Source organism: Ctenopharyngodon idella, chromosome 22 (assembly GCF_019924925.1).
Source record: "Ctenopharyngodon idella isolate HZGC_01 chromosome 22, HZGC01, whole genome shotgun sequence".
Classification (NCBI taxonomy): domain Eukaryota; kingdom Metazoa; phylum Chordata; class Actinopteri; order Cypriniformes; family Xenocyprididae; genus Ctenopharyngodon; species Ctenopharyngodon idella.
The window spans coordinates 22,940,452-22,964,971 of record NC_067241.1 but is presented as its reverse complement, the minus strand read 5'-3'; the positions used below and the strand labels follow the sequence as shown (position 1 = coordinate 22,964,971).

General features: G+C 37.3%; 3 protein-coding genes across 5 annotated transcripts in view; 2 read left to right on the top strand and 1 right to left on the bottom strand.

The window, feature by feature from the left end:
• The window catches only part of LOC127504428 (IQ motif and SEC7 domain-containing protein 1-like), an 83,137-nt gene extending 80,692 nt beyond the window's left edge, over positions 1-2,445 (top strand). The window contains exon 16 of one of the 2 annotated variants that reach the window (XR_007927376.1): positions 8-126. Coding sequence is in view for 1 of the 2 variants with exons in the window: in XM_051878963.1 (XP_051734923.1) it covers positions 1,975-1,988 (14 nt within the window). In the remaining variant the exon portion in view is untranslated. Of the gene's footprint in view, positions 1-7; positions 127-1,974 lie in introns of those variants that run through there. The other variant, XM_051878963.1, reaches the window with a different exon arrangement.
• Positions 2,446-7,075: 4,630 nt separating this feature from the next.
• Positions 7,076-17,656, top strand: gp9 (glycoprotein IX (platelet)). Of its 2 annotated transcripts, XR_007927417.1 has the most exons (3): positions 7,076-7,239; positions 9,995-16,715; positions 16,760-17,656. XR_007927417.1 is itself a non-coding variant. In XM_051879560.1 (2 exons), the coding sequence occupies exons 1-2, from the start codon at positions 7,172-7,174 to the stop codon at positions 10,686-10,688; spliced, it is 762 nt and encodes a 253-aa protein (XP_051735520.1). In that variant the 5' UTR covers positions 7,076-7,171; the 3' UTR covers positions 10,689-17,656. The 2 variants fall into 2 exon arrangements, 1 of the variants encoding a protein (XP_051735520.1); XM_051879560.1 differs by having other exon boundaries at positions 9,995-17,656.
• On the bottom strand, positions 17,311-23,537 carry cnbpa (CCHC-type zinc finger, nucleic acid binding protein a). Its single transcript, XM_051879561.1, has 5 exons — positions 23,292-23,537; positions 22,005-22,116; positions 21,771-21,836; positions 21,461-21,659; positions 17,311-18,289 (listed from the first exon to the last, which is right to left on the bottom strand). Exons 2-5 carry the CDS (start codon positions 22,111-22,113, stop codon positions 18,172-18,174), a joined length of 492 nt encoding a protein of 163 aa, XP_051735521.1. The 5' UTR covers positions 22,114-22,116; positions 23,292-23,537; the 3' UTR covers positions 17,311-18,171.
• Between the last annotated feature and the right edge of the window lie 983 nt (positions 23,538-24,520).

Here is a 24,520-nt window from a genome sequence, read left to right as displayed (position 1 = left end):
AGAGGAGGTATAAATATAGCCAACCTACCTCTATCCTATGACAGCTTTCCAGCATCTCTCCACCACCCCAACTCCTCACTCTTAAATATTTCCTATTCCGTCCAGGGATGGGGGGAGTACTCTGGGTTCAGGCCAAATTCCAAGCTTGGAGCCCTCCCCTTCGGAGAGCATGCCAAATATGCATACTTTTCTATATCCGATTATATGTAAGGGTAGGGCTGCACGATTAATCGCAATTAAACTGCACACGATTTGGCAAAGGCTGGGGATTATTTTATGCGCAGCTTGTCAGAGCTGTACGGTTCTGTAATCAGTAGTAAATGCTTCTAGTAAATATGCCCTGCTGCAGAATTAGATAACACATGTCATTCCAGGAAATCCGTATGGGAATCATACTATTGCTGTAGCTGAATAAGCTGAAGATTGAAACTCTTTCATTGATTAAACATGACTAATAAACACATGACTGCCTTATTCTGTGTAAGAAGCCACATCATCTCACTGAAGGATGTGTTCAACTGTCATTATGAAGTGAGTTTGGAGTAAAAACATGTTATTAAATGTTGTCTTTTGTTCGACAAGATGTTAATAAATGCTTCTCATGTCTGAAAAGATATTTGACGCGTGTTGCTTTTTCAAATGTATGTTAAAAGCAACTCAAACTCACAGTGCTTTCAGATGGATCAGCATTTGGAGCCATACTTCATCGACAAGCCATGCATAAAAAAATAATCGCAGCCTTTGCGATTTCATAATTGCATGAAGCCAAATTGTTTAAGCAGATTTTCAATGTCATTTTCATAATCGTGCGATTAATCGTGCAGCCCTATGTAAGGGGGAACTCATGAAACAGAATATAAATCAAAACTGTGAAGGAAATGTTGAACCCATAAAAAGGTACAGGACTGTGAAGCTTTGGGGGTGTTGATGGACTCAATCTTCTCCATCTAGGTTTTGGTCATCGTTCTGAATCCCATCCGGATAAAGTCTTTGACAAAAGCATAATTTTCTCAGCTTTAGTTAAAAATATATTATGAAACTTACCCACATTCAAGTGTTGATAAAAACAGAAAGCATTAAGCTAGAATATTTTTTGTTTTGTTTTTTTGTTTTTTTTTATATATATTGCATGTTCAGATATTCATACAACAAAATATTCTAGGTGCCATTTTTTTTTTTTAAATGCTGGCGGGGAAAGAGTTAAAATATGAATTCTCTTTGCAGCCTTGCTGTGTTAGAATTATCTGAATATAGTGAAAGGGTAGGGTGATGGAGATAAAAATTCCTTATATATAAATTTAAGTAATATGTTTAGGTCCTACCTTAAGAGGTTTGTAAAGCAATAAGACATTGTGGAATTCCTACCATGAGATGAAATCTACCAAACAGAGATGCCACCCCTGCTGAAAAGAGGCAGTTTTGAGTCATTTCTTTTCAGTGAATTCGATTTGTGCAGACCATGCCTTACTGAATTATTTGGAGTGATTTTTCAGTCAGTAAAGCAGTACTGTAGAAAAAAAGATTGGAAAAAAAGACACCTCACAATTCAAATGATATAAAAGGCTGCAATAAAAGAATGTCTTTAAACACTTTAAAGTTACATTTTATAAGAAAATGAATACCAACACTTTGAAGGACGGTCTCCAATTTTCTACACTCAGTTTCCTGTAAAAGTGAAATGTAAGCATGCATGGCCAGATGCTCATGGGAATCCTGGCCAGAGTTCCCAAAGTGTCAGCTGCTAAGACAGCATTGAATTGTCTGATCTAAAAGGGAACTTTTATTAATGCCTGTGGAGAAAATGAACATGAAAATACAGATAAGCAAACCAAAGCTTCTCTAAAAGGGGCAGTCACATCTGTATTTCACTTCACTTTTCGTACTATACATTTCCAGTTCAAAATGTAGTTGACTGTAAGCTGAATGGCTTTAAATGTTGTTGTTGATGTTTGGTCCACATCTCTTTCCTCGCAGGACTCCATCTTTAGTGGTCCTCCTCTGAGCCAGAGAAAACCTTCCTTCCGGGAGCATCTGTTTCCTGACGGACACAGCGCTCCAAACTCCTCCTCCTCCTCCCTCCTCGGGTCACTGTCTGGCAGCACTTGGGTCAAGCGCTCTGTCTTGGGCTGCCCTCCACCTCTCCCTCCCCATCCCACCCTCATACTCCACACGCCACATCCGTTCAACCTGCACCACACCGCCCAGTCTCACACGCACCACTCACAGCGATGTCACTTCCCCCAGAAGCCTCCGCCCTGTCACCCTCTGACACGCAGCCAGCATGGCCGGTATCTCTTCAGACAGCTTTCACAGGCCCTGCGCAGCAACCTTCAGCACACAGATCAGCACATGATCAGCAAACGCTGCGCCGTCAGCACACTGGTCTGACCTTAAAGGAGTAGTCCACTTTCAAATGAAAATTTCCTTATAATTTACTCACCCCCATGTCATCCAAGATGTTTATGTCTTTCTTTCTTCAGTTGAAAAGAACTTAAGGTTTTTGATGAAAACATTCCAGGATTATTCTCCTTATAGTGGACTTCAGTGGACTCCAAACGGTTGAAGGTCAAAATTACAGTTTCAGTGCAGCTTCAAAGAGCTCTACGCGATCCCAGTCGAGGAATAAGAGTCTTATCTAGCGAAACGATCGGTCATTTTCTAAAAAGAATTTAAAATTATATATGTTTTAACGACAAACGCTTGTCTTGAACTAGCTCTCTTCTTCTTCTTCTTTATTAGAATTCCGGCAGTGTAGACACTGCTAAGTGCATTACTGCCCTCCACAGGTCAAAGTTTGAACTAATTGTTATATACTTGCACAAGCATATTGTATATGAGAATTTAGTTCAAACTTTGACCTGTAGAGGGCAGTAATACACTTAGCAGTGTCTACACTGCCGGAATTCTAATAGAGAAGAAGAAGAAGAGAGCTAGTTCAAGACAAGCGTTTATGGTTAAAACATATATAATTTTAAAACAATTTTTAGAAAATGACTGATCATTTCGCTAGATAAGACCCTTCATCCTCGTCTGGGATCGGTTAGAGCTCTTTGAAGCTGCACTGAAACTGTGATTTTGACCTTCAACCGTTTGGAGACCATTGAAGTCCACTATAAGGAGAAAAATCCTGTAATGTTTTCATCAAAAACCTTAATTTCTTTTCGACTGAAGAAAGAAAGACATAAACATCTTGGATGGGGGTGAGTAAATTATCAGGAAATTTTAATTTGAAAGTGAACTAATCCTTTAACTTTAAACGGACACTTGAAAACTCAGCCATACCAGCCAAACCCGAGCAGTGCGGAAGGAGCAACGCATGTGCAGAAATAGCATCTGTCTTTCATACTTTTAGCATTCTGCCTATAGGTGAATGACACAAGATTATAATTAAGAAATTATATTTTGCATAAAGAAAATCAAGGACCGTTAAGATCTATTGCACTGTGACCAGTGTTAGGTAAGATACTCTAAAAAAAAGTAATCAATTACTAGCTACTAATTACATCTTAAACAAATCCCATATCAACACAAGGATAGACATGAAACTGCTCTTTCAGTTCTTTCAAATAAATAATATGAAATTGCATAAATTATTCTTAAACTGAAGTATTTAAAGGGAGAAGGTTACATTAAAACTATGAATGTTACCATTAAATGTTACATTTTGATGTTAAATACACTATTGTTTTATATAGAATTGTTCTATAGAGTATAGTGCAATTACATCAGAAGTAACTGTAATTAAATTACAGAAAAATCAAGAGTAATCCCTTACTTTACATTTTCAAGGGAAGAGTAATTAATTTACAGTATGCATTAAACCCAACACTGATTGTGATATTTTCATGACACTTTGCATTTATTTATTACTGTACTACATTTTAAAGTTGTTATTATTATTATTATTTATTTATTTTTGGTAACACTTCATTTCAGTGGTCCACTTTAGACGTTCTACTGACTATAAGTAACTTTGCAACTACATGTCAACTAACTCTCATTAGAGTATTAGTAGGCTGGTAGGTTTAGGTTAGCAGAATAAGTATTAAACTTATTTATAGTCAGTAGAACAAATATTATCATGCTGTATAAATATTTTTCAATTCAAATAATACATTTTTTCCATATTGCAGTAATATAATTCTAATAGGATTCACAAAATGTTTCTTTTTTTTATGAGTATGCAAAATTGTGCTTAGAATATCAATCTACAAATAATCTTAATGGTCCTAAAATTAGGCTTTGTTGCCTTTATGCAAAATATTTTCTTGCAAGGTTTTTTGCTGATCTCGATGGGTTTTGTTAGATTCACCCCACAGAAGATATAAACACAAACAATGAAATAGTAGGTTTGCCTGTATTCAAACATTGTGTTTTTGAGACTGATATTCATTCAGACTAGCAGAATGACAGAGTAGATGTTCTAACGCTGTATTTGTTGTAGATGACAGCTCTATATGTTGTCTAACAATCATAAATCAACGTGCCAATGACCATTGCACCCATCAGCTGTGTGTTTGTGTGTAGTATAGTAGTACAGTAGTGCAACTCAAACCATTGTAAGCAAAAAGCGATGTTAAAAAATGTATTCAGAACTTTTTAAGAACAATATCTTGGTCAGTTTGAGTCAAAGTCATATGTAAAGGAGTATGCTACTAGAAACCTTCCATTGTGACCCAATATAAGCTGATTTTGAAGCACAAACGCAGTATAATGTGGCGCTTCGAGCTGCTAGTACAGCGTCACATGATCTCACAGTAAGGGTTTTGAGGAGATGATAAAATATGTTTGCATGTCTGGAGCTAGATTTTTTAAAAGAACTTTTTTTGGGTTTTTTCCCCCATATTTTTCTTTTCCTTTGGAGTTATGCACAGGACTTCTGAGGGCCAGTGACTGGATTATTTTTCTATATATTAAAGATTGCTCTTGTTTCTTCATAAGTGCAATATGTTGGTCAAGATGACTAAAGCATTACTTCAGCATAGTGGCGTGTAGATTCTCATCAAACGAGTGTTTTTCCATCGAATGCGACGTCAAAGTGATCGGCTAGGCTTTAACTGTGATTTGTTATCGATGTTGTTCTTGGGTGTTTATTTATTATAGAAAATAAACCAGTGTTACCATGGCAATGAAGTGCAATCATGTAAAAAGTACTCTTTTTTTTTTTTTTACTTTAACCAGGAGATTGTTTCAGGTGAATATTCTGCTATATTATGCAAGCGTCTGTATGTTTAGAGGAATGTATATCTTTAGAAATGAACGTCTGGTCTGTGAAATGAAGCATTCTGATCAGATATATAAGCTGAAAACTGAAGAACAATTTTTCACAGTTTTTTTCAGTATCACAGTTTTGTAATCATGTTTTCATGACCCCAAACCAAAGCATTAGGTTTTCTTTTGAACATATCACATATATTGAGTGCAATATTCATTCTGGTGTACTAAAGTCAACATGAAACCAAAACTCACCCGGTTTACTTTCTAAAGACGTTCCTGGTCTTATTGTGTGCGATTCATTCAAAGAAAATAAAGGGTTTAATATTCAGTTTCACTCAAGGAAGTAAAATGGGTTCGTGAACGTCGTTTCATGTTGACTTTAACAGGAAATTTAAAAGCTCTTGTATTTATAATATTACTTCAAACTAACACTTTCCAAAGATTTTTTTTTTCTGCATAAAATGTTAATAACTGTAATAATAATAATTATTAATAATAATCTGATTGACAGGCGAGACCCCAGCAATGTGCACTGAAGGTTCAAATGCAAAACACAGCCTGAACTCTTTATTTCACTTTCTTATGATACTGTATATTTTTATTCTGCCCTTTTATGTTTCATCTCAGCATTATCTCATGTTTCAGTACTGTCGTGTGTAACTGCAGAGATCAATACAGATCATGTGAACCACCATTAGCCCATGTAAAGAGGGCTTGTAAAGACACATTTGAGCAGTAATAATAATATATTAGGGGACCACGTTAGGAACTCATAGTGTATATAGTGTGTACAGTATCTCGTGTTCCCATCTGTCTGTATGTCTCTCTTCTCACAGGCTGCTATCATCACACTGTCCAAATCAACCCCTCTCAGAAATGGCTCATAAACGCCATTGTTCTATTTAGTTGTTGTAGAACAGAGAATGCTTGTAATTTGAGTTTTTTTTTTTTTTTTTTTTTTTTAATGTAATGGTTATCTATGTCAGTGTACAGTCAATGTAAAACTCAAACTGTGATGACATTCAGAGCATAAAATAAAATGAATATATGACGTTGTGTCTTTATTTTCAAATGATTTATATAAAAAATATCTTGGTTAAATTGCTTAGTTAAAAAAAGGTTTTGTGTGTGTGTGTGTGTGTTTCAGGTGTGTTTAGATAACATATAAAACATTTCCTGAAGTTATTTAACAGATTTAAGTTTAAAGTAGGCATGAAACAAGTTGTGATAGTCTTTTTATTCCCTATTGTGTCGTATATTTGAGTGAAACGCTTCTGAAACAAGACCAAATGTAGGACGGGGCTTGATTTTGTCTGTGGGGAATTGTTTGGATGGTTGTGGTTTAAAACAGAAAAGTTTTTATGTGTTTTGGCCTTTCATTTACATGACAACGGCATTTTGGGCGCCTGAAAATGCAAACTTTTGAAAACAGGTTTTAAAGTGAAAGTTTTTGAAAACGATACCATTGCGGGTTTGTGTACAAACCCTCATTTGGGAAACCCTGTAGTAGTCTATCATTATCACATTTAAATGATATTTGATATATACCTTGTTATATTTACATTTAGGAAGTGTTGTAGTGTAACAAGTGTTGTTAAATGTAAGCAATAATGAGTATGAAATGTAATGAGAGTCACTTTTGCTTAAGTGGCGTGTACCCACTGCAGGCTAAACATTTCTCATTGATGATCATGTACTTTTTAGCAAATTATTCAGTTTTGAATAGTTTTGAACTCATCTCAAGTACAGATATAAACACGCAGGGCATTTCTAATGTGCTCTTGGCAGATAGTCTTATCCCCTGCTCACACAGGCCACCCCTGTGATGATCACATGACCCACCACGCTCCTAGAGCTCTCATTGGTCAACAGAAACTATTAGAAATAGGAAAAACATTTCCAGTGGTTTACGGTTTACAGCACCAGTAATACCTATTTTAAAGAAGAACTGTGGATGTTCCTCTTTCCGCCTACAGGCAGGATGATTATTAGACACCCCCAGATGTTGTCATATGCTAAAATGTAAGTCTTACATCCAATATACACACACATCTGCCTTTTTACACTTTTTTTTAAGTGTGACTTAAGTATACAAATACGGTACATTTAATTGTTACAGTTAAGAGTGTTGAATCTGGCATTTCTGCTTAAAGGCCTGTCTGTTGCCATGACTTATTTTTTCAGGAGTTATTTTTAGATTTAACTAAATTATCCTTGTGCTTTATTTTTGAACTCCAATTCAAGATCAATACAAGTTAAAGGAATAGTTCACTTTCAAATAAAAATTTCCTGATAATTTACTCAACCCCATGTCATCCAAGATGTCCATGTCCTTCTTTCTTCAGTCGAAAAGAAATTAAGGTTTTTAATGAAAACATTCCAGGATTATTCTCCTTATAGTGGACTTCAATGGTCTCCAAACGGTTGAAGGTCAAAATAAAAATTTTACTGCAGCTTCAAAGGGCTTTAAACGATACCAGACGAGGAATAAGGGTCTTATCTAGCGAAACGATCGGTCATTTTCTTAAAAAAATCAAAATGTTTATGCTTTATAGGCACAAATGATCGCATCACAAATGCTTCCACCAGAACGCGATTCTGTATTCTTCAAACAGCTTACGCTAAATGTCCTACGCCTTCCCTATTCAACTTACGGAAAAAACGGAACTGGTGCCGCGTTCGTTCCGTAAGTAGAATAAGTAAGGCGTAGGGCATTCAGCGCAAGCTTTTTGAAGAATACAGAATCGCGTTCTGGTGGAAGCACTTGTGATGCGATCATTTGTGCCTATAAAGCATATACATTTTGATTTTTTTTTAGTAAATGACCGATCGTTTCGCTAGATAAGACCCTTATTCCTCGTCTGGAATCGTTTAAAGCTCTTTGAAGCTGCACTGAAACTGTAATTTTGACCTTCAACCGTTTGGAGACAATTGAAGTCCACTATAAGGAGAATAACCCTGGAATGTTTTCATCAAAAACCTTCATTTCTTTTCGACTGAAGAAAGAAGGACATGGACATCTTGGAAGACATGGGGGTGAGTAAATTATCAGGATTTTTTTTATTTGAAAGTGGACTAATCCTTTAAGCTCTATGGAAAACATCTGTGACAAACAACAACAAAATTGTGTTTACAGTTTTGAAATGTTAAGAAAGCTAAAGTGCTGATTTGAGTTGGGATTGTCTTATTAATATCAGTATTGTATGATTACTGTAGTCAAGTCAAGACATCTTAATTTCTATAGTGATTTATACAACACAGATTGTTTCAAAGCAGATTTACCATGATAAACAGGAAAATAATGACCAATGATGCAAACAGAGTTCAGTTCTGATAGTGACTCGAGGGAAGGAAAAACATTTCAACACTGATTTTCTTTGTTCTGGTAGCTTGTTCAGTAGAGAGGGAGTCTTATCATGCTCCCTCTGTAGGGAACACGTCACAGATGCTGTTGATAGAGCTTTACACTTAAAGGTTAGTTCACCCAAAAATGAAATTTCTGCCATCAATTACTCACCCTCATGTCGTTCCAAACCAGTAAGACCTTTGTTCATCTTCAGAACACAAATTAAGTTTTTATATCCTCAAAAGAAAGCAACAAAAACAAAAGAACCTGGAAGCACTGAACAGCATTCTCTGCTGCAACTGCACAAGAGTCTGAGGGTAGAGATGAATTTGTTGGATAAAAGTTGTTATTTTTGTTTTGTTTTTGCACACAAAAAGTATTTTTCTCACTTCATAACATTAAGGTTGAACCTCTGCAGTCACGTCAACTGTTTTAACAATGTCTTTACTACTTTTCTGGACCTTGAATGTGGTAATTCCATTGCTTTCTATTGTGGATAAAAAAAAAAACCTCTCGGATTTCATAAAAAATATCTTAATTTGTGTTCTGAAGATGAATGAAGGTCTTATGATAATAATAATAATTAATTACATTTATATAGCGCTTTTCTGGGTACTCAATGCGCTTTACATATTGAAGGGGGAATCTCCTCAACCACCACCAATGTGCAGCATCCACCTGGATGATGCGACGGCAGCCATATTGCGCCAGAACGCCAACCTCACACCAGCTTATTGGTGGAGAGGAGACAGAGTGATGAAGCCAATCAGTATATATGGGGATGATTAGAAGGCCATGATGGATAGAGGCCAATGGGCAAATGTGGCCAGGATGTCGGGGTTACACCCCTACTCTTTTCGAAGGACATCCTGGGATTTTTAACGACCATAGAGAGTCAGGACCTCGGTTTAACGTCTCATCCGAAGGATGGTGCTTTTTGACAGTATAGTGTCCCCATCACTATACTTGGGTGTTAGGACCCACACAGACCACAGGGTGAGCACCCCCTGCTGGCCTCACTAACACCTCTTCCAGCAACCTAGTTTTCCCAGGAGGTCTCCCATCCAGGTACTAACCAGGGGTGATATGGCTGCTGGCCGGTTATGGGTGTTGAACGGCACGAGGGCGAGTAATTAATGACATAAATTCCTTGTACTTGTTTAATATTACTTGATGGTGTTTATAAATACTTATATAACCATATTTATGAACAGACAGGCCTTTCTGACGTCGAGAGGATTTTACCTCTTTTCTACAGCCAAGTGAATCAGATGTACCCAAAGACAAATGAATGACATATATAGAAACTACTCAGACTTGTAGGATTTTTATTGCGCAATTAGTTGGAATTTTAAACATGTACACACAGCTCTCTGCTTCTGAAGATAACTGTTCTAACTGTTGTCAAATCTATGTGGTTTCTTCACACAGGATGGTCTTTTATCTTGTTTTGTGCTCAGTCTTTGTACACGTCAGGTGCGTGACTGTACCGTCTGAAAGAGTGAGGATGAACTGCAGCGCACAGGGCCTGAGAATTATCCCTCAACTTCACTCCAGCATCACAGAACTGCTGCTGCAGAACAACCTCCTGACCACCGTAACTCCAGGGCATTTAGACATGCTCCACAATCTTCAGCTGGCCAATCTATCTGGGAATCCTTTCCACTGCGACTGCAGTATCCTGTACTTCAGACAATGGCTAAAGAGGAATAAAGCCATCTCTGTGATGCCAGTGTGTGCCAGTCCTTCAGAATTAGCCCAGAGGCCCATTGATGAGCTCACTGATGCTGATTTATCTTCCTGTGTCTCTGATGACTGCTCTGGATGGGTTTATAATGCCATCTTATGCTTAATGCTTTGCTTTTTCATCGGTTTGCTGCTGTGGTGCATGCAACTAGCGAGAAACTCTGCCTTTATTCTGGGAATCGATGCAAGACACACTGGATTTGAGGCAGAATCTCTCCGATCACTTAAACCCAAACACAGATTGAGGATGAGATGCAGTATTGGGTCACTGAGCCCAGGAACTGATGACATTGACAAGCCTTTACTCAACATGGAGATTCTCCCTCAGATACTGGACGTCCTGCACAAGCAACACAACATCAAGATCAAAGTACCGTGAAAAACCGTACACTAATGCCTTCATTGCTTGTGCGTAGTGTTATTGTATACAATATGTAACATGGACTGAGATCAAAACTTTTGTGAGTTCTCAAATCTTGCCAGTTACATTTATTTATACTTTTGCTCTGCAAGGTGGATTTTTGTCAGTATACTGTGGTAAAAAATAAAATAAAATTAAAAACAACCTCTATTGAAATACAAATTAATTGAAATAATTAAAAAAAGTATTTATTTTTGCTACTTGCCAAGACAACATTTCTCATTTTAGTTTAGTTTAACTTGAAGTACTCAAATAAATAAAACTATAACTGAAATAAAAATGAATAAAAATCATATCTACATATTTTATTCCCATAGAAACCTGAGACTTGTGCTTAGGACCTGCACATGCACATTGGCTCATCTAGCCTGAAAAATACGCTTTTTAAAGCTATTTGAGCATAAGAAACAACATTTATGGGGCAGTTCATGTCAGATTTCGTTGCTGATTTGAAATATGTTATTTATTTGTGAGTTCGCCAAGCAGGTTTTGAGATTTTAGGATTACCCCATTCAAAAAGATAGGACTCGGTCTTGGATGCCTGAAATAGCTGCCCGGGGGCATTGCAAATGGCCACTGAGTGAACAGACTTTCCTTGAAAGAAACCTAATTTAACTTGAATTATTAAAATGAAAACAGAAAATATACAAATAAAAACTAATTCAAAATATTAATAAAACTATAATAATTTTACAATGATACTAACACTGCTCTAAATGGGACACAGGTAGAATAGCCAGTGTGGGGTCACTTGAAGTGTTTTATCTGTAGAGGCAGAAAACAGCACAATAAAACAATACAAACATTCTTCTCCATTTTCAGTTTCTTTTAAATGGTTAGATCCATTATCTGCCCAACAACAAATAAACAGAAACAATTGTTAGAAACATCTCGGTTACTCATGTAACCCTGGTTCCCTAAGAAGGGAACAAGAAGCTGCGTCATGAGCTGATGGCATGGGGAAGGCCTCCGGCATGATGGTGTCTGAAGCATGTGTGTAATCGCACTAATTCTATTGGCAGGTTATGATGATGTGTTGGGTCACCAACACCAGAAGATGGCATCTGTGTCATCACATCTTCAGATTTTCTTGTCTGAAGGAAGATGCACAGGCATGGCTGGAGTATGGCAACGAGACACAGCACCTCATTCCCTACTAAGGGAACCAGGGTTACATGCGTAACCTTTCGTAGGAAATTCAATGCTGCGTCATGAGCTGACACTATGGGGAACTGTGTACCCACTATGCCATACTGCAAAATGCCTGCCCAACAAAACTGTAAAAAGCAAAGCTTGCACAAGTTTTGAATGCAAATCAAAAGGATCTTAGAACCTGGGGTCGAATCCATGTCTAAGCTATAAATCCTGATAATTGTGTGCGGTGAGGCCCAGCCTTCCTCAGCACAAATATCTTGCAAAGACATGCCATGGCAAGTGCCTTAGACAAAGCAGCATTCCTAGTAGAGTGGGTCTTAACTTCTAGGGGCGAAGGCAACCCACGCATCCCATAGACTAGAGCAGGGATGGGCAAACTCGGTCCTGGAGGGCCACTATCCCGCAGAGCTAAGCTCCAACCATAATCAAAAACACCTGAACCAGCTAATCAATGTCTTCAGGATTACTAGAAGGCTACAGGCAAGTGAGCTTTGTCAGGGTTGGAGCTAAACTTTGCAGGACAGTGGAGTTTGCCCAACCCTGGGCTAGAGTAATCACACCCTTGATCCAATGCGACATGCGATGCTTTGTGGCCGCAGAACCTGCAGCCACCAAAGGTTTCTCAGATGCTGACACCAAGGGTTCAAATGGAACACTTAATAGGACTATAGAAAGATCCAAGGAAGGAATTATTAATGGGCAGATAGGCCTCATCTGTCTGGGTCCACGTGAGAAGCAAGATATTAGGGAATTCCTTCCTAATGACATGCCATCAATCAACATGTGTCCTGTGGCAATGGCTGCTGCATACACCTTAAGTGTTGCAGGGGCCAGCACTGCCAAAAGCCGCTCTTGAAGAAATTTTCCAGCAACGGGCCAACTGGGCAGTGGACTGGATACAAATGACACTGTTCGCACCACGCTGCTAAGAGCTGCCTACTTGTAGAGGGAGCTTTAGCATTCAAGATGACCTCAACAACCTCGGTTGAGAGACCGGCATCTACGAGTGGGTCCCCCTCTGGAGCTATCCCCACAGTTTCCATATCTCAGGTCAGGGGTGCTGTATTGAGCCCTACACCTGAGACAGAAGGTCACTCCTGGTAAGAATCTCCCAAGGAGAGCCCTCCTAGAGCTACTAGTCCAAGAACCATACTTGGGCTGGCCAAAATGGATTACATGATCTAATCCAATTTAAGAATCCTTTTTTTAACAACCAATTTTAAAGATTTGATCTAATCCGATAGCCGAAATTTGATCAGATTATTTTTGAACAACCGGGACTCGCAGCCTGGGCCCTTTAGGCTACGTTCACACAGTTAGTCCAAATCTGTGTATCTGATTGGAATCTGATCTAAAAATATTGACGTCCACAATGTGTATCTTAACTGTTCAGATCCGATTTGTGTCCCCGATGCTGCTCTTTCGTTTTCTGGAATATCTGCATTGGTTTCTATGGCAATGATGTTGTGTTGGTAGGCATATGCCAAAAACAACAACAACATGGAGGGGTTTGCAATACAGATGTCTTACTTGTTTACTCTGTTGTAGTTAAAAAGGGATGATGTTACTTTTGTGAGTTCTCAGTTTGAAGGGTGAAAAAAGAGGAAATTCTTTAAGTCAGTTTGTTAATTTTACATCAGCTCATTTATTTACTTGCCTCTTTTCACAGTAATACTTTAAAGTTTTAAGGCTTTAGAGATTAAAGTGTTTTTTACATTTCAAAGAGGTAGAAAAGCTTGAAACTAAGCTAATAAAATGTTCACTTTAGATCTTTAATTTGAGGAACAGAATGTTTATTTACAGCTAATTTGATTGCATTTAATAATGCTTGATAGGGGCCCTGCAAGAGTTTAAGTCCAGAAAACTAATTTGCGTATTTTTTATGTTTTCTTAGATGTTGTCTTATGTTCCACTCAAAACTAGGGGTCTAAGAGAGAAAATCAATTTTCATTTTTTGTAAAAATGAAAAAGCACAATGTTTTCTTCTCCAAGAAGCTAATTCTTTTCCCTTGGATGAAAAATTCTGGTCAAACCAGTGAGGAGATAAAATACTTTTCTCCCATGGTACTAATAGGTCAGTAGGCATTGCTATACATTTAAACAAATTTCCCTGGTAAGATTTTAACCACTGTTAGGGATACTTGTGGTCATTGGACAATCTGTGTTTTTGAAATAGATGATTTTTTTATTTTTATTGTGGGAAATTTATATGGATATAACAACCATAACCAAAACAAAATCTTGATTGCTGATGTTACAAAAGTTGTAAAGGATTTGTCAAAAGTATCCTACTTTTCGGAGGTGATTTTAATATGGTGAAAGAGAAATGACTTGATAGATCTCCTTTAAAATATCAGAGATATCAGTAACACTTTACAATAAGGTTCATTAGTTAAACATTTGTTAATTGTTAATGCTTCACCTGGCTTAAACCTGATGGTTCATTCAAATCTAGAATAGTTTTATGGTTAGTCTCTGAATTTAGACCTTCTGCTTTAACTCACCACTGTAGGGTTAAACTTAAAAAATGTATGTGAAGCAGATATCAGTATGGATGAAGTGGGAAAAGCCATGAAATGTTCCTCATTAGACAAATCACCAGGTTCAGATGGATGAATGAGTAACTTCTAAAGGCATTTTTGGGAGCATCTTAAAGACCTTATTTTTCAGATGTTAAAAGAAATATCTGAATCCCACACTATTGCAACTACTATGAAGCAAGGGATCATCACTCTCATCCCCAAACCTGGAAAAGATCCTAAATTAATAGACTATCTTAGACCCATAACCCTGCTTAATAACGACTATAACTCATATTTATGCCAACAGATAAAAAACTAAATTACACAGATTAGGTTTGTAAAAGGGTGCTCAAATTCACAATAACGTACAACTTGTGCTTTACATACTGAATTATGAGTATTTAATAAAAGATGAAGCTTTTATTTGATTTTTAGATTTGTTTAAAGCTTTTGACACAATTGAACACAAATGTATGTTTCGTACTTGAATGATTTGGATTAGGAGAAAAATTGATTGATCTAGTCAAATTAATTTAAGGACACTAATAGCACAGTTCTATTAGCACAGGGTACATCTCCAAGATTTTTTTAATTGATAAAGGAATCAAACAAGGTTGTCCCATCTCTCCCCAGCTCTTTTTTGTCGCAGCCAAAATGCTCATTCTTATAAAAAAATATGATTTTGAAAAATTAACAGTGTTAGGCAAACAGCTCATCAGCCAATTGGCTAATGACACAACCATAATCCTGAAAAACATTAACCAAGTCCCAAAAATTCTCCAAACTATGGAGCTTTTCTCTAGGGCAGGGGTGTCCAACCCTGCTCCTAGAGAGCTACCATCCTGCAGACTTCAGTTCCAGCCCTGCTCCAACACACCTGTCTGTAATTATCAAGCAGCCCTGAACACCTTGATTAGCTGGTTCAGGTGTGTTTAATTGGGGTTTGAGCTAAAATCTGTAGGGCAGTAGCTCTCCAGGAGCAGGGTTGGACACCCCTGCTCTAGGGCATCTGGTATAAAATTAAATCTTAAAAAATGTGAATTACTACTGGTTCATAACTGTACTGTCTACTTTTTACAATATTCCTGTAAAGATACTGTTATATACCTAGCTATACACATTACAAAGGATAATACTTCACTTAATCATCTCATAGTCAAAATCGTTTATAGTTTCATATTCCCAACCTAATTTGTATGAAATAAGGAGGCATCAATTTCCTCTTCAGATGTAATTATGACCTTAAAAACTCTGTTATCAGTGTTTCACTAGCAGGTTTTACTTTATTAGAAAATGATGATGACTATAAGCACAACTTCAGGCTCCATAACGTCCCTTTGTGGAACTGTAGATGTGTGGTATTTCAGAATAAATTTCTATTCTACAAAAACTGGTGGGAAAAAGGAATATGGTCTGAGATGCACGTATTAGATAATACTGGAGTTATGTCTTTTGAGACTTTCTGTTCAAAATTTAATTTACTTGACAAAAAACAGTATAACAACTTCTCTCAAATTAACGTAACCTTTTCTTCCTAAGCTTTTGATGAATGGAATTGCTCTTACTAACCAAAATTTACCCAATACAACAATCCAGAAAAAGAATTATATATTTTTATTTAATTAAATTTTTCAATAATTTTCCAGTTTAGATTTTAAGAAGAAAATATTTTAAATTCCCAGTTGTACCAGAAGCAAAGGAAGTCCACTTTAAAAGTCTTAATGGAGTATATCCTTCCAGAGGATTTTTATGTTGATTTGGTCTGGAAATTAACAATTGCTCTTTTTGTGTTGATCAGATTTGTTAACATTAGTTAAATCAATGTGAAGTAATGAAATGGGAATATATGACTAACAATAAAGAGCTGTATTTTTATTAACTAACATTAACAAAGATTAATAAATACTGTAACAAATGTATTGCTCATGTTCATGTCAGTTAATACATTAATGTTAAATCAGAAAATGTAATATTTGGTACTTTTAAAAAAGATGAAACACATGACTTAGCAATAAACAATCACTATAATTGGAAAATTCTTTTTACATAGGAATAGATTCCTGAAAACACTTCCAAGTTTTTTCATATTTCACAAGGAACTGTCATTACTACTTTTTGCTAAAATTAATGAACAAAACAAATGCCTTGAACTTCTGTAATTTGATAAGACGGTCTTAAACTTGCAAAAAACCCCTAGTCATTTTTTTTTTTTTTATACTTATTTTACCTTTTTTGTCCTTTTTATGAAGCTTGTCTGTTGTCTGGTGAAGAAATTTTCTATTTTTACTAGGCAATTTATGGTTGTTAGGTTTACATTGTTCAATAAAGTTCTTGGGAAATGTATTTTTGAAGAAATGTATAATAAGCAAGATGCCCTGTTGAAACATGTGAGATGTATGGTTTATTTAAACTGCAAAGGCAAAGCATAAATTAAAATGATTGTGACAGATGTGAAGGGGAAGGAGAATATATCCATGCTCAGGTTTTTCGACAAGAAAAACTTCCACATAGGATACACCTTTTCATCCTCACTCCTCATGGTGCAATTAGAGATGTTCCGGGTCACAGGCTGGAGGACAGAGGAACGAGGAAGCACCCATTTGAGTGTTGAGAAGCACCGAGGTATTTCAGGGAGTTCCGAAACAGTGACACTGATATAGAGAATAACTCTCGCTGGAGGAACTTTGCAGAACTTTTTCATGCTCAAAAAGCATAATAGACCTTTAATGTGTAAACTTTTCAATGCATGTTATCACTAAATGGGCCAATTGTCTGTTAACATGTAATAAGTGATTTTTTTTTTTTTTAAATGCACTTGATAAATTAAGTTGCTTTTGATATTTATATCTCAATAGAACAATTTCATATTTTTCTAGATCATAAACTCATGAATTCAGGCAGACTCCCCATCCTCCTCCAGCTTTATTGACAGTTTAAAATTACATATCTATGTTCTAGGACTTAAGTTGCAATTTCCTCCGACTTAAAAACTGAATACAAGCACTGATATTCTTACAGTAGTCCAAGTGATATTGTACAAAAATATCTGATTTCTGTGAAAACATTCTTTTTGCAAATTGTTGCTAATTCCACGTCTCTCTATTGTTCTGGATAATTTAAGGTAGAAAGGACTAAAATTACTCTGCAACTTCCAGCATTAACAAGCATCGGTTGATGAACCTGCAAACATGACTTTAGAAAATGCCAAACAAAATAAAAATGCCAAAAAAAAAAAAAAGAAAAAGAAAATATGACTTCTGAAACTCTAATTAATCCAAAATATCAATATAACATTTCCATAGACAGACACGTTGCCGTAATGGACCTCCTGCGATGACAATGGTTTTGTCTGTCCTCTTAAGCCAGCTTACACTTCTCCATATAACCACAAAAAGAAAACTAAACGCCAGAATTGATTCTTCACCTGACTTCTCTCTTACAATTCATCTGAGGTTCACTTCTGTGATCCCAGAGGTCCCCCATGGCGCACAACGTCCCAGTAACGGATCTTCTCACCAGCGGCATGGAAAGGGGTCCTTTAACCGAGCGTCATACATTACACCTCTACCTAAATAAACATCTCATTTTAAACGCAATATGATTTTTTTTTTACCCCTCTTCTTTATAACAAAGAAAAAACAAAACTCAAAGCTGCTCACTGGCCTGGGAAAGGCCTCTGTTTGCCAGGCTTTGGCCAATGAAGAGGATTTAGAGAAGAGAAACAACCATCAATCAGGAAAGGAGGGGGCGGCAGAGGAAAGGAGTTACGCAGACGCTTCAATGGTGCACTCTCTCGCCAGATGACCGGTCTTGCCGCAGTTGTAGCAGTTCACCTCAGTGGCCTTGCTGCACTGCACTGCCACGTGACCAATCTCACCACACCTGTGAATCAACACGCATTTCAGTTTTCTGACAAATTCAAGCCTTTCATTCAGCACTGTTCAGCAGTAGTAGTAGTAGTTCAAAATGTAAAGATGTTATGTACTATTGCTCATGTCATTCCAAACTTGTGTGCTGATATCTTTTCTGCTGAACCTAAAAGGACACATTGTTAAAAATAGCCACATAGCTATCAGCAACAAAATGAGTCTACAATGACATCCATAGTATACACTCACATGGTGAATACTGTTCGAATACTACACGCAAAAATACCCTGACACTAGTGATGCTACGAAATGAAAATTCTAGGCCGAAACCAAAAATTCTGGATGTGACTTTTTAAAAATTATTTCTTATTTTAAATTTGTATAATTATATTAATGTTAGACTTTTTAATGAAACTCAATCATTTTAAATAGGGATGCACCGATACCACTTTTTCCAGAACGGCCCGTTATTTTTAGTACTTGCCAATATATGAATCAAATTAGTTGGCTTAGCAAATAGATATTTCCATCAGTTATTTTCACACCTAATTATGCCTGTTAAAATGTATTAACGACAGATATTTACAGTTTTGGGTGAACTAACCCTTTAAGATCTGTCATATTATTCAATTATTTTTGCTGTTTTAGCTTTTTGCCAAGGCATTGATTCAGTATCGGTATTGAGGTATTTTAGTCAGGTATTGCATCAAAGTCATAATTTAGGTATCGTGACAACACCAGTGTATAGCGGATCAGTGAAGGAGCGTCATTTTACCAGCATTATACCTGGCTATACCACACCCTGTTACAGCCCAGTAGGGCTATTGCAAACAGAAACAAGTCTACTACACAGAAATTTCATGTTGACACGTTATTTGAGCGGACTTTGCTTTTTTTTCTGATGAGTATGAGAGTTACATGAGTGGAGCATTTGCTTGGGCCGTTAGCAACTGAGCCGAGCGCAAGTACATAGAGAGGAGCGTCACACTGCGCAGTGATAACGGCTAGAGCCAGAGTGAAACCTGAGCACTGAATGCTGAGGGGTGGGAAGGCATATTTCTGGCCATTTTTCTCTTTCAGCCAAAAATTCGACCAATAATTTTTGGCGGCTGAAATTTCGGTGCATCCCTACCTGACACCCAATGCAAAAGGAGGCCTTTTCTGGCAAAAATGCCACAATTTTTTTTAAATGCCCCAAAAATTCAAGATATGGGGCAAAACATATCCCTGTATAAGTTCTTGTTTTTAATATTTATAATAGGATAGCTACAAATACCACACACAAGCTGTTTTCGAGCTGTGTGCTGTTTTCACTGGGATCAGCACTGTTGCAAATGTGATATTGATTTTATACAAGTTCAATAAATGAGAAGTTAAAGGGTTAGTTCATCCAAAAATGAAAATAATGTCATTTATTACTCACCCTCATGCCGTTCCACACCCGTAAGACCTCGTTAATCTTTGGAACGCAAAATAAGATATTTTTTGTTGAAATCCGATGGCTCAGTGAGGCCTGCATAGCCAGCAATGACATTTCCTCTCTCAAGATCCATTAATGTACTAAAAACATATTTAAATCAGTTCATGTGAGTACAGTGGTTCAATATTAATATTATAAAGCGACAAGAATATTTTTTGTGCACCAAAAAAAAAAAAAAAAAAAAAAAAAAAAAAGACTTATATAGTGATGGACGATTTCAAAACACTGCTTCAGGAAGCTTCGGAGCGTTATGAATCAGTGTGTCGATTCAGCGGTTCGGAGCACCAAAGTCACGTGATTTTAGCAGTTTGGCGGTTTGAAACACGATCCGAATCATGATTCGACACAAAAGATTCATAACGCTACGAAGCTTACTGAAGCAGTGTTTTGAAATCGGCCATCACTATGTAAGTCGTTATTTTGTTTTTTTTGGCGCACCAAAAATATTCTCGTCGCTTTATAATATTAATATTGAACCACTGTACTCACATGAACTGATTTAAATGTTTTTAGTACATTAATGGATCTTGAGAGAGGAAATGTCATTGCTGGCTATGCAGGCCTCACTGAGCCATCGGATTTCAACAAAAATATCTTCATTTGTGTTCCGAAGATGAACGAAGGTCTTACGAGTGTGGAACGGCATAAGGGCGAGTAATAAATGACATTATTTTCATTTTTGGGTAAACTAACCCTTTAATGAGGTGACTTACATTGAAAGTTTGACAGGTATATATTAATATTGTAATAATACTGTAATATTGTCAGTTTTTTCTCAATTTCGCCAACGAAAATAGTTCGAAACAGATCCACAGTTGAGCGCCTAAGAGCAACGCAGTGCTGTTTCGTTACTGAATGAATCGGTCTAATGAATGACTCAACGACTCACTCATGTAGACCGTAGATGTGTTCAACTTGAATCATTCTGCATAGCGCACTTGCCCAGATGTCAATTGAGCCCAATGTTATGAGATCACTGGATAAGGATAAACTTGTCAGAGCTTTTACAGCACTCAGTTATCTGAAAGCTAAAATCTAAATGTCACAATATTTCCTCTTGATGTAGCGTATTCGTATTTATATTGTATTAAGCCCACTAATTCCTATTAATTCCTTCTAGGCCTAATCCCTGTTCTCCAATTTTTATTTCTTTGCTCTCAATGCCTAGTCATTACACTGCCCAAAGTGCTATCTGAGGGGCTGAGAGTGTGACGAACATTGAATGCTGTTATGTGAAATATGAGATAATATTAGAAAAGGCCCGTTTGGGCCCGTTTAGCCAACACCGTTTTCTACTTAAAAACTTTTTATGCATTTTGGTCATTCATTTCCACGACAGCAGCGTTTTGGTGGCCTGAAAACGGGTTTCAAAGTGCAAGTTTTTGCAAACAATACTGTTATGGTCTCGTGTAAACTAGAAAAACGTGAATTTGTGAAAACGGTGACGTCATGTGCATTACGTGTTCAGCCTAAAAGGTGTGTAGTGTTTCTTTACAAAGTGACGTCGCCAACTGCTGGCCTGGCATGAATAATACAGCATTTTTAGTTGTTTTCACGGATCCTTGTGAATGGGGATCATTTTGACAAAGTTGTCGTCTGTACGCAAATAACGCAAAGGAAAAACTTCAGTTTTTAGTACACTGTTGTCGCGTAAAAGTACCCTTTGTCTGTTTCTTTGAAATGGGCCTTCTTCTGTTGACTTACCGGTAACATTTCACCTTGTCACATAATTTCTGGATGTGTCCGAACCCCCCGCAGGAGTAGCACTTCTGCTCGTTGGCGTGGTCACAGTCGCGGGCCACGTGACCAGCTTTGCCGCAGTTATAGCAACACTGCTCTCTTTCCTTTTTGGGCTCTTTACAGTCTCTGGAAATATGGCCACTCCTGTGGCAATTGTAGCATGCTGTGTTTAAACAACAACAGAAACCCTTTAATCAACACTGTAGAGGACCAATGATGCAAAAGATTACAAAATTTGTAATTAACGGAAGTGTGATGAGACGGCGCATCTTACCATCCTCTGTCTGTTCACAGTCTCTGGCAATGTGGCCCTGCTCTCCACACCGGTAACAGAACAGATCTACAGAGAGAGAGACAGACAGAGAGAGACAGACAGAGAGAGAGAGACAGAGAGAGAGAGACAGAGAGAGAGAGACAGACAGAGAGAGACAGACAGAGAGAGAGAGCACATTAGTCAGCACTGCTTCAGGACAGACGCAGTGTGTTTAAACAACTCCAGCATTCCTACCCTTTCCTCGTCCCCGGCCCCTGCCACGACCGCGGCCAGCGTTAGGACAGTTCTTGATCCAGTGTCCGGAGCGGCCACATCCAAAGCACTCGCTGGTACTCATGTCCATTATCTGTGGAGATGATGTCACAAACTCTGATGTCATTAATGCCAAACACAGCATTACAGATCACATAAAACAAAAGGTTCATAAGTTCATGTGGTAACCTCAAGCTGCAAAGACCAACGTTAACAAGAAAAAAAAAAACATGTCCATGTTTAGGATTTTTTGCATTGAGGCATTATTTTTCATAACAATTAAATAAGTGTTTCTATATATGCAGTTTCTGTATTCATACACCATGTACTTAATCTAAGTTCATTCATTCCTTCTAAAAAAAAAAAAAAAAAAAAAAAGACCCTTCTCAGTGAAAACTCTCATGATAGACACCATATTGCTGGGACAGTCGATTGAAATATTACTAGAATTGAGCTTTGTAGTGTAAGCTTGCTAGCACAGTTGTTACACCCAACTTTAATAACTTAAATAATCCAAACAAACATAAAAAAAAGCCCTTCCCATACTCATATGAAGGATGACTGTAAATGGGAATGCTGATGGCACATGGCACGTGTCCTAGCGCCAATGCTACTGCTAAAGACAAGTAAACCTAACAGAATTAACATTGAAAACCATCATAAACACTCATAAATATATTTAAACAGAGGTGATATTAAGAGCTAAACATCTGCGTAATGTTTTAACACCTGTACTAATCATCAAATCATACATCAGCTTATGGAAACGCAGTACAACGGAGTAAGTTAACTGCTCTCGGTTACACTAGATCACAGCCTGCATATGAAATCAGCGTCATTAATACATGCGTTTATAGATGTATAGATGTAATAAATGACACACGACGGTAGGAAAGTCACGTGTAAACGCTCCACAACCTCAGAACCTCAACACTGGGCCTCATCATGCTGGTTTAACACAAAAACTTAACAAATACACTCAATTCTATCACTATTCTGCCGTACAGTGTGTATTTATGATTTGCTGTGGGTTTTATTTTAGGAATCGCACACGTGCACGTGCACTTATATGAGACTTTCCCGCGCAGGCATGAGCTGCTGCAGGCCTCAGCTAGCTCAACGCACGTGATTAAACACGCACTCACTACACACACGAACCCCGCCGTCAACATAATCAAAACCAGCATTAAAGATGTAACTGATTATTAAGTTAATATGAACAAAACCATTTGGAATTGTGAGTTTATCGCTAATAATATGAGTACTCACCTACAACGGAACACTAGCCTGTTAGCTGTGACTCACTGCTGTTTACTCCTCCCTTCAGCACTGCGCATGAATCCACTGAGCGACAGATACAGTAGCCAATAAGAGATCCCGATTTAGAGCGGGATAACCAATGAGGATCGAGTGCCTGGAGACACCCCTCAGTTCTGTCCAATCACTGATCGAAAAGATACACCGTCCTACCCACACAAACAACCCTGTTGAAAATGGTCAGAATGGAATATTATCGTTAGTTCTCTTCTCCAGCCGGGTTTTCAAAACTAGTCTCCAAGTCGGATTTTTTTTTTATTATTATTATTTTTGCGGTAGTAGTGTGCGGACAACTTCTGTAGGTGTCAGCATACTATTCTTACTATTTCTGTCATATTTTATACACGACATAAATAGTAAGAGTAGTATGCTAGTATGCTGTTTTGAATTCAACCATATTAATTATGATACAAAATTAGCGTCACGCTATTAAAAATCAAGTTAGCAAACGATAAAATGTGTCTTTGAAAACTGCATCCATGTCCACATTTACCAACAAATTTCAAGAAAATCTAGACCTATCTATTAGTATACCATGTGTACTAAGTATGCTTCTCTTTTAGTACACTCTACATGCAACTCAATCCTAACCCTCTATGGCACGACTTTTTATTTTTTGGGGAAAAAAAAAATTTCATCCCATTTTTTGGGAGCTTGGGGATCCCTGACAATATATCCATCATAAAATGTGTGTGTGTGTGTGTGTGTTTGTGACATATCAGGACACGAATTTGCATAATGACATGGGTATGACATAGGTATTACAAGGTGAGGGTGACTTATGAGGACATTTCCCCATGTCCCCATTATTCAAAAGGCTTATAAATCATACAGAATGAGTTTTTTTTTTTTTTTTTTTTGAGAAAGTAAAAATGTGAGGTTGCCTAAGGGCAACACTAAGCCATAGAGTCGTGTTGAAAAATCTACATTCATTTAACCAACTATTTATTTTACAAGATTTTGCATGATATTAAAGGGATAGTTCACCCAAAAATGAAAATTCTGTTATCATTTACTCACCCTCAAGTTGCTCTAAACATGTATAAATTTATTTGTTCTGCTATACACAAAGGAAGATATTTTGAAGAAAGTTTGTAACCAGGCCACTATGGGGCACCATTGGCTTCCATAGTAGTTAAAAAAAATACTATGGAAGTAAATGGTGCCCCAGAACTGTTTAG

Excerpts from the sequence above, each read along its gene's own strand:
- gp9 (XM_051879560.1), top strand. The coding sequence starts at position 7,172 with ATGTTCCTCTTTCCGCCTACAGGCAGGATGATTATTAGACACCCCCAG. Across the intron at positions 7,240-9,994 it reads ATGTTGTCATATGCTAAAAT|GATGGTCTTTTATCTTGTTT; the intron begins GTAAGTCTTACA and ends TTCTTCACACAG.
- cnbpa (XM_051879561.1), bottom strand. The coding sequence starts at position 22,113 with ATGGACATGAGTACCAGCGAGTGCTTTGGATGTGGCCGCTCCGGACAC. Across the intron at positions 21,837-22,004 it reads GGGCCGGGGACGAGGAAAGG|ATCTGTTCTGTTACCGGTGT; the intron begins GTAGGAATGCTG and ends CTCTCTCTGTAG. Across the intron at positions 21,660-21,770 it reads CTGTGAACAGACAGAGGATG|CATGCTACAATTGCCACAGG; the intron begins GTAAGATGCGCC and ends GTTTAAACACAG.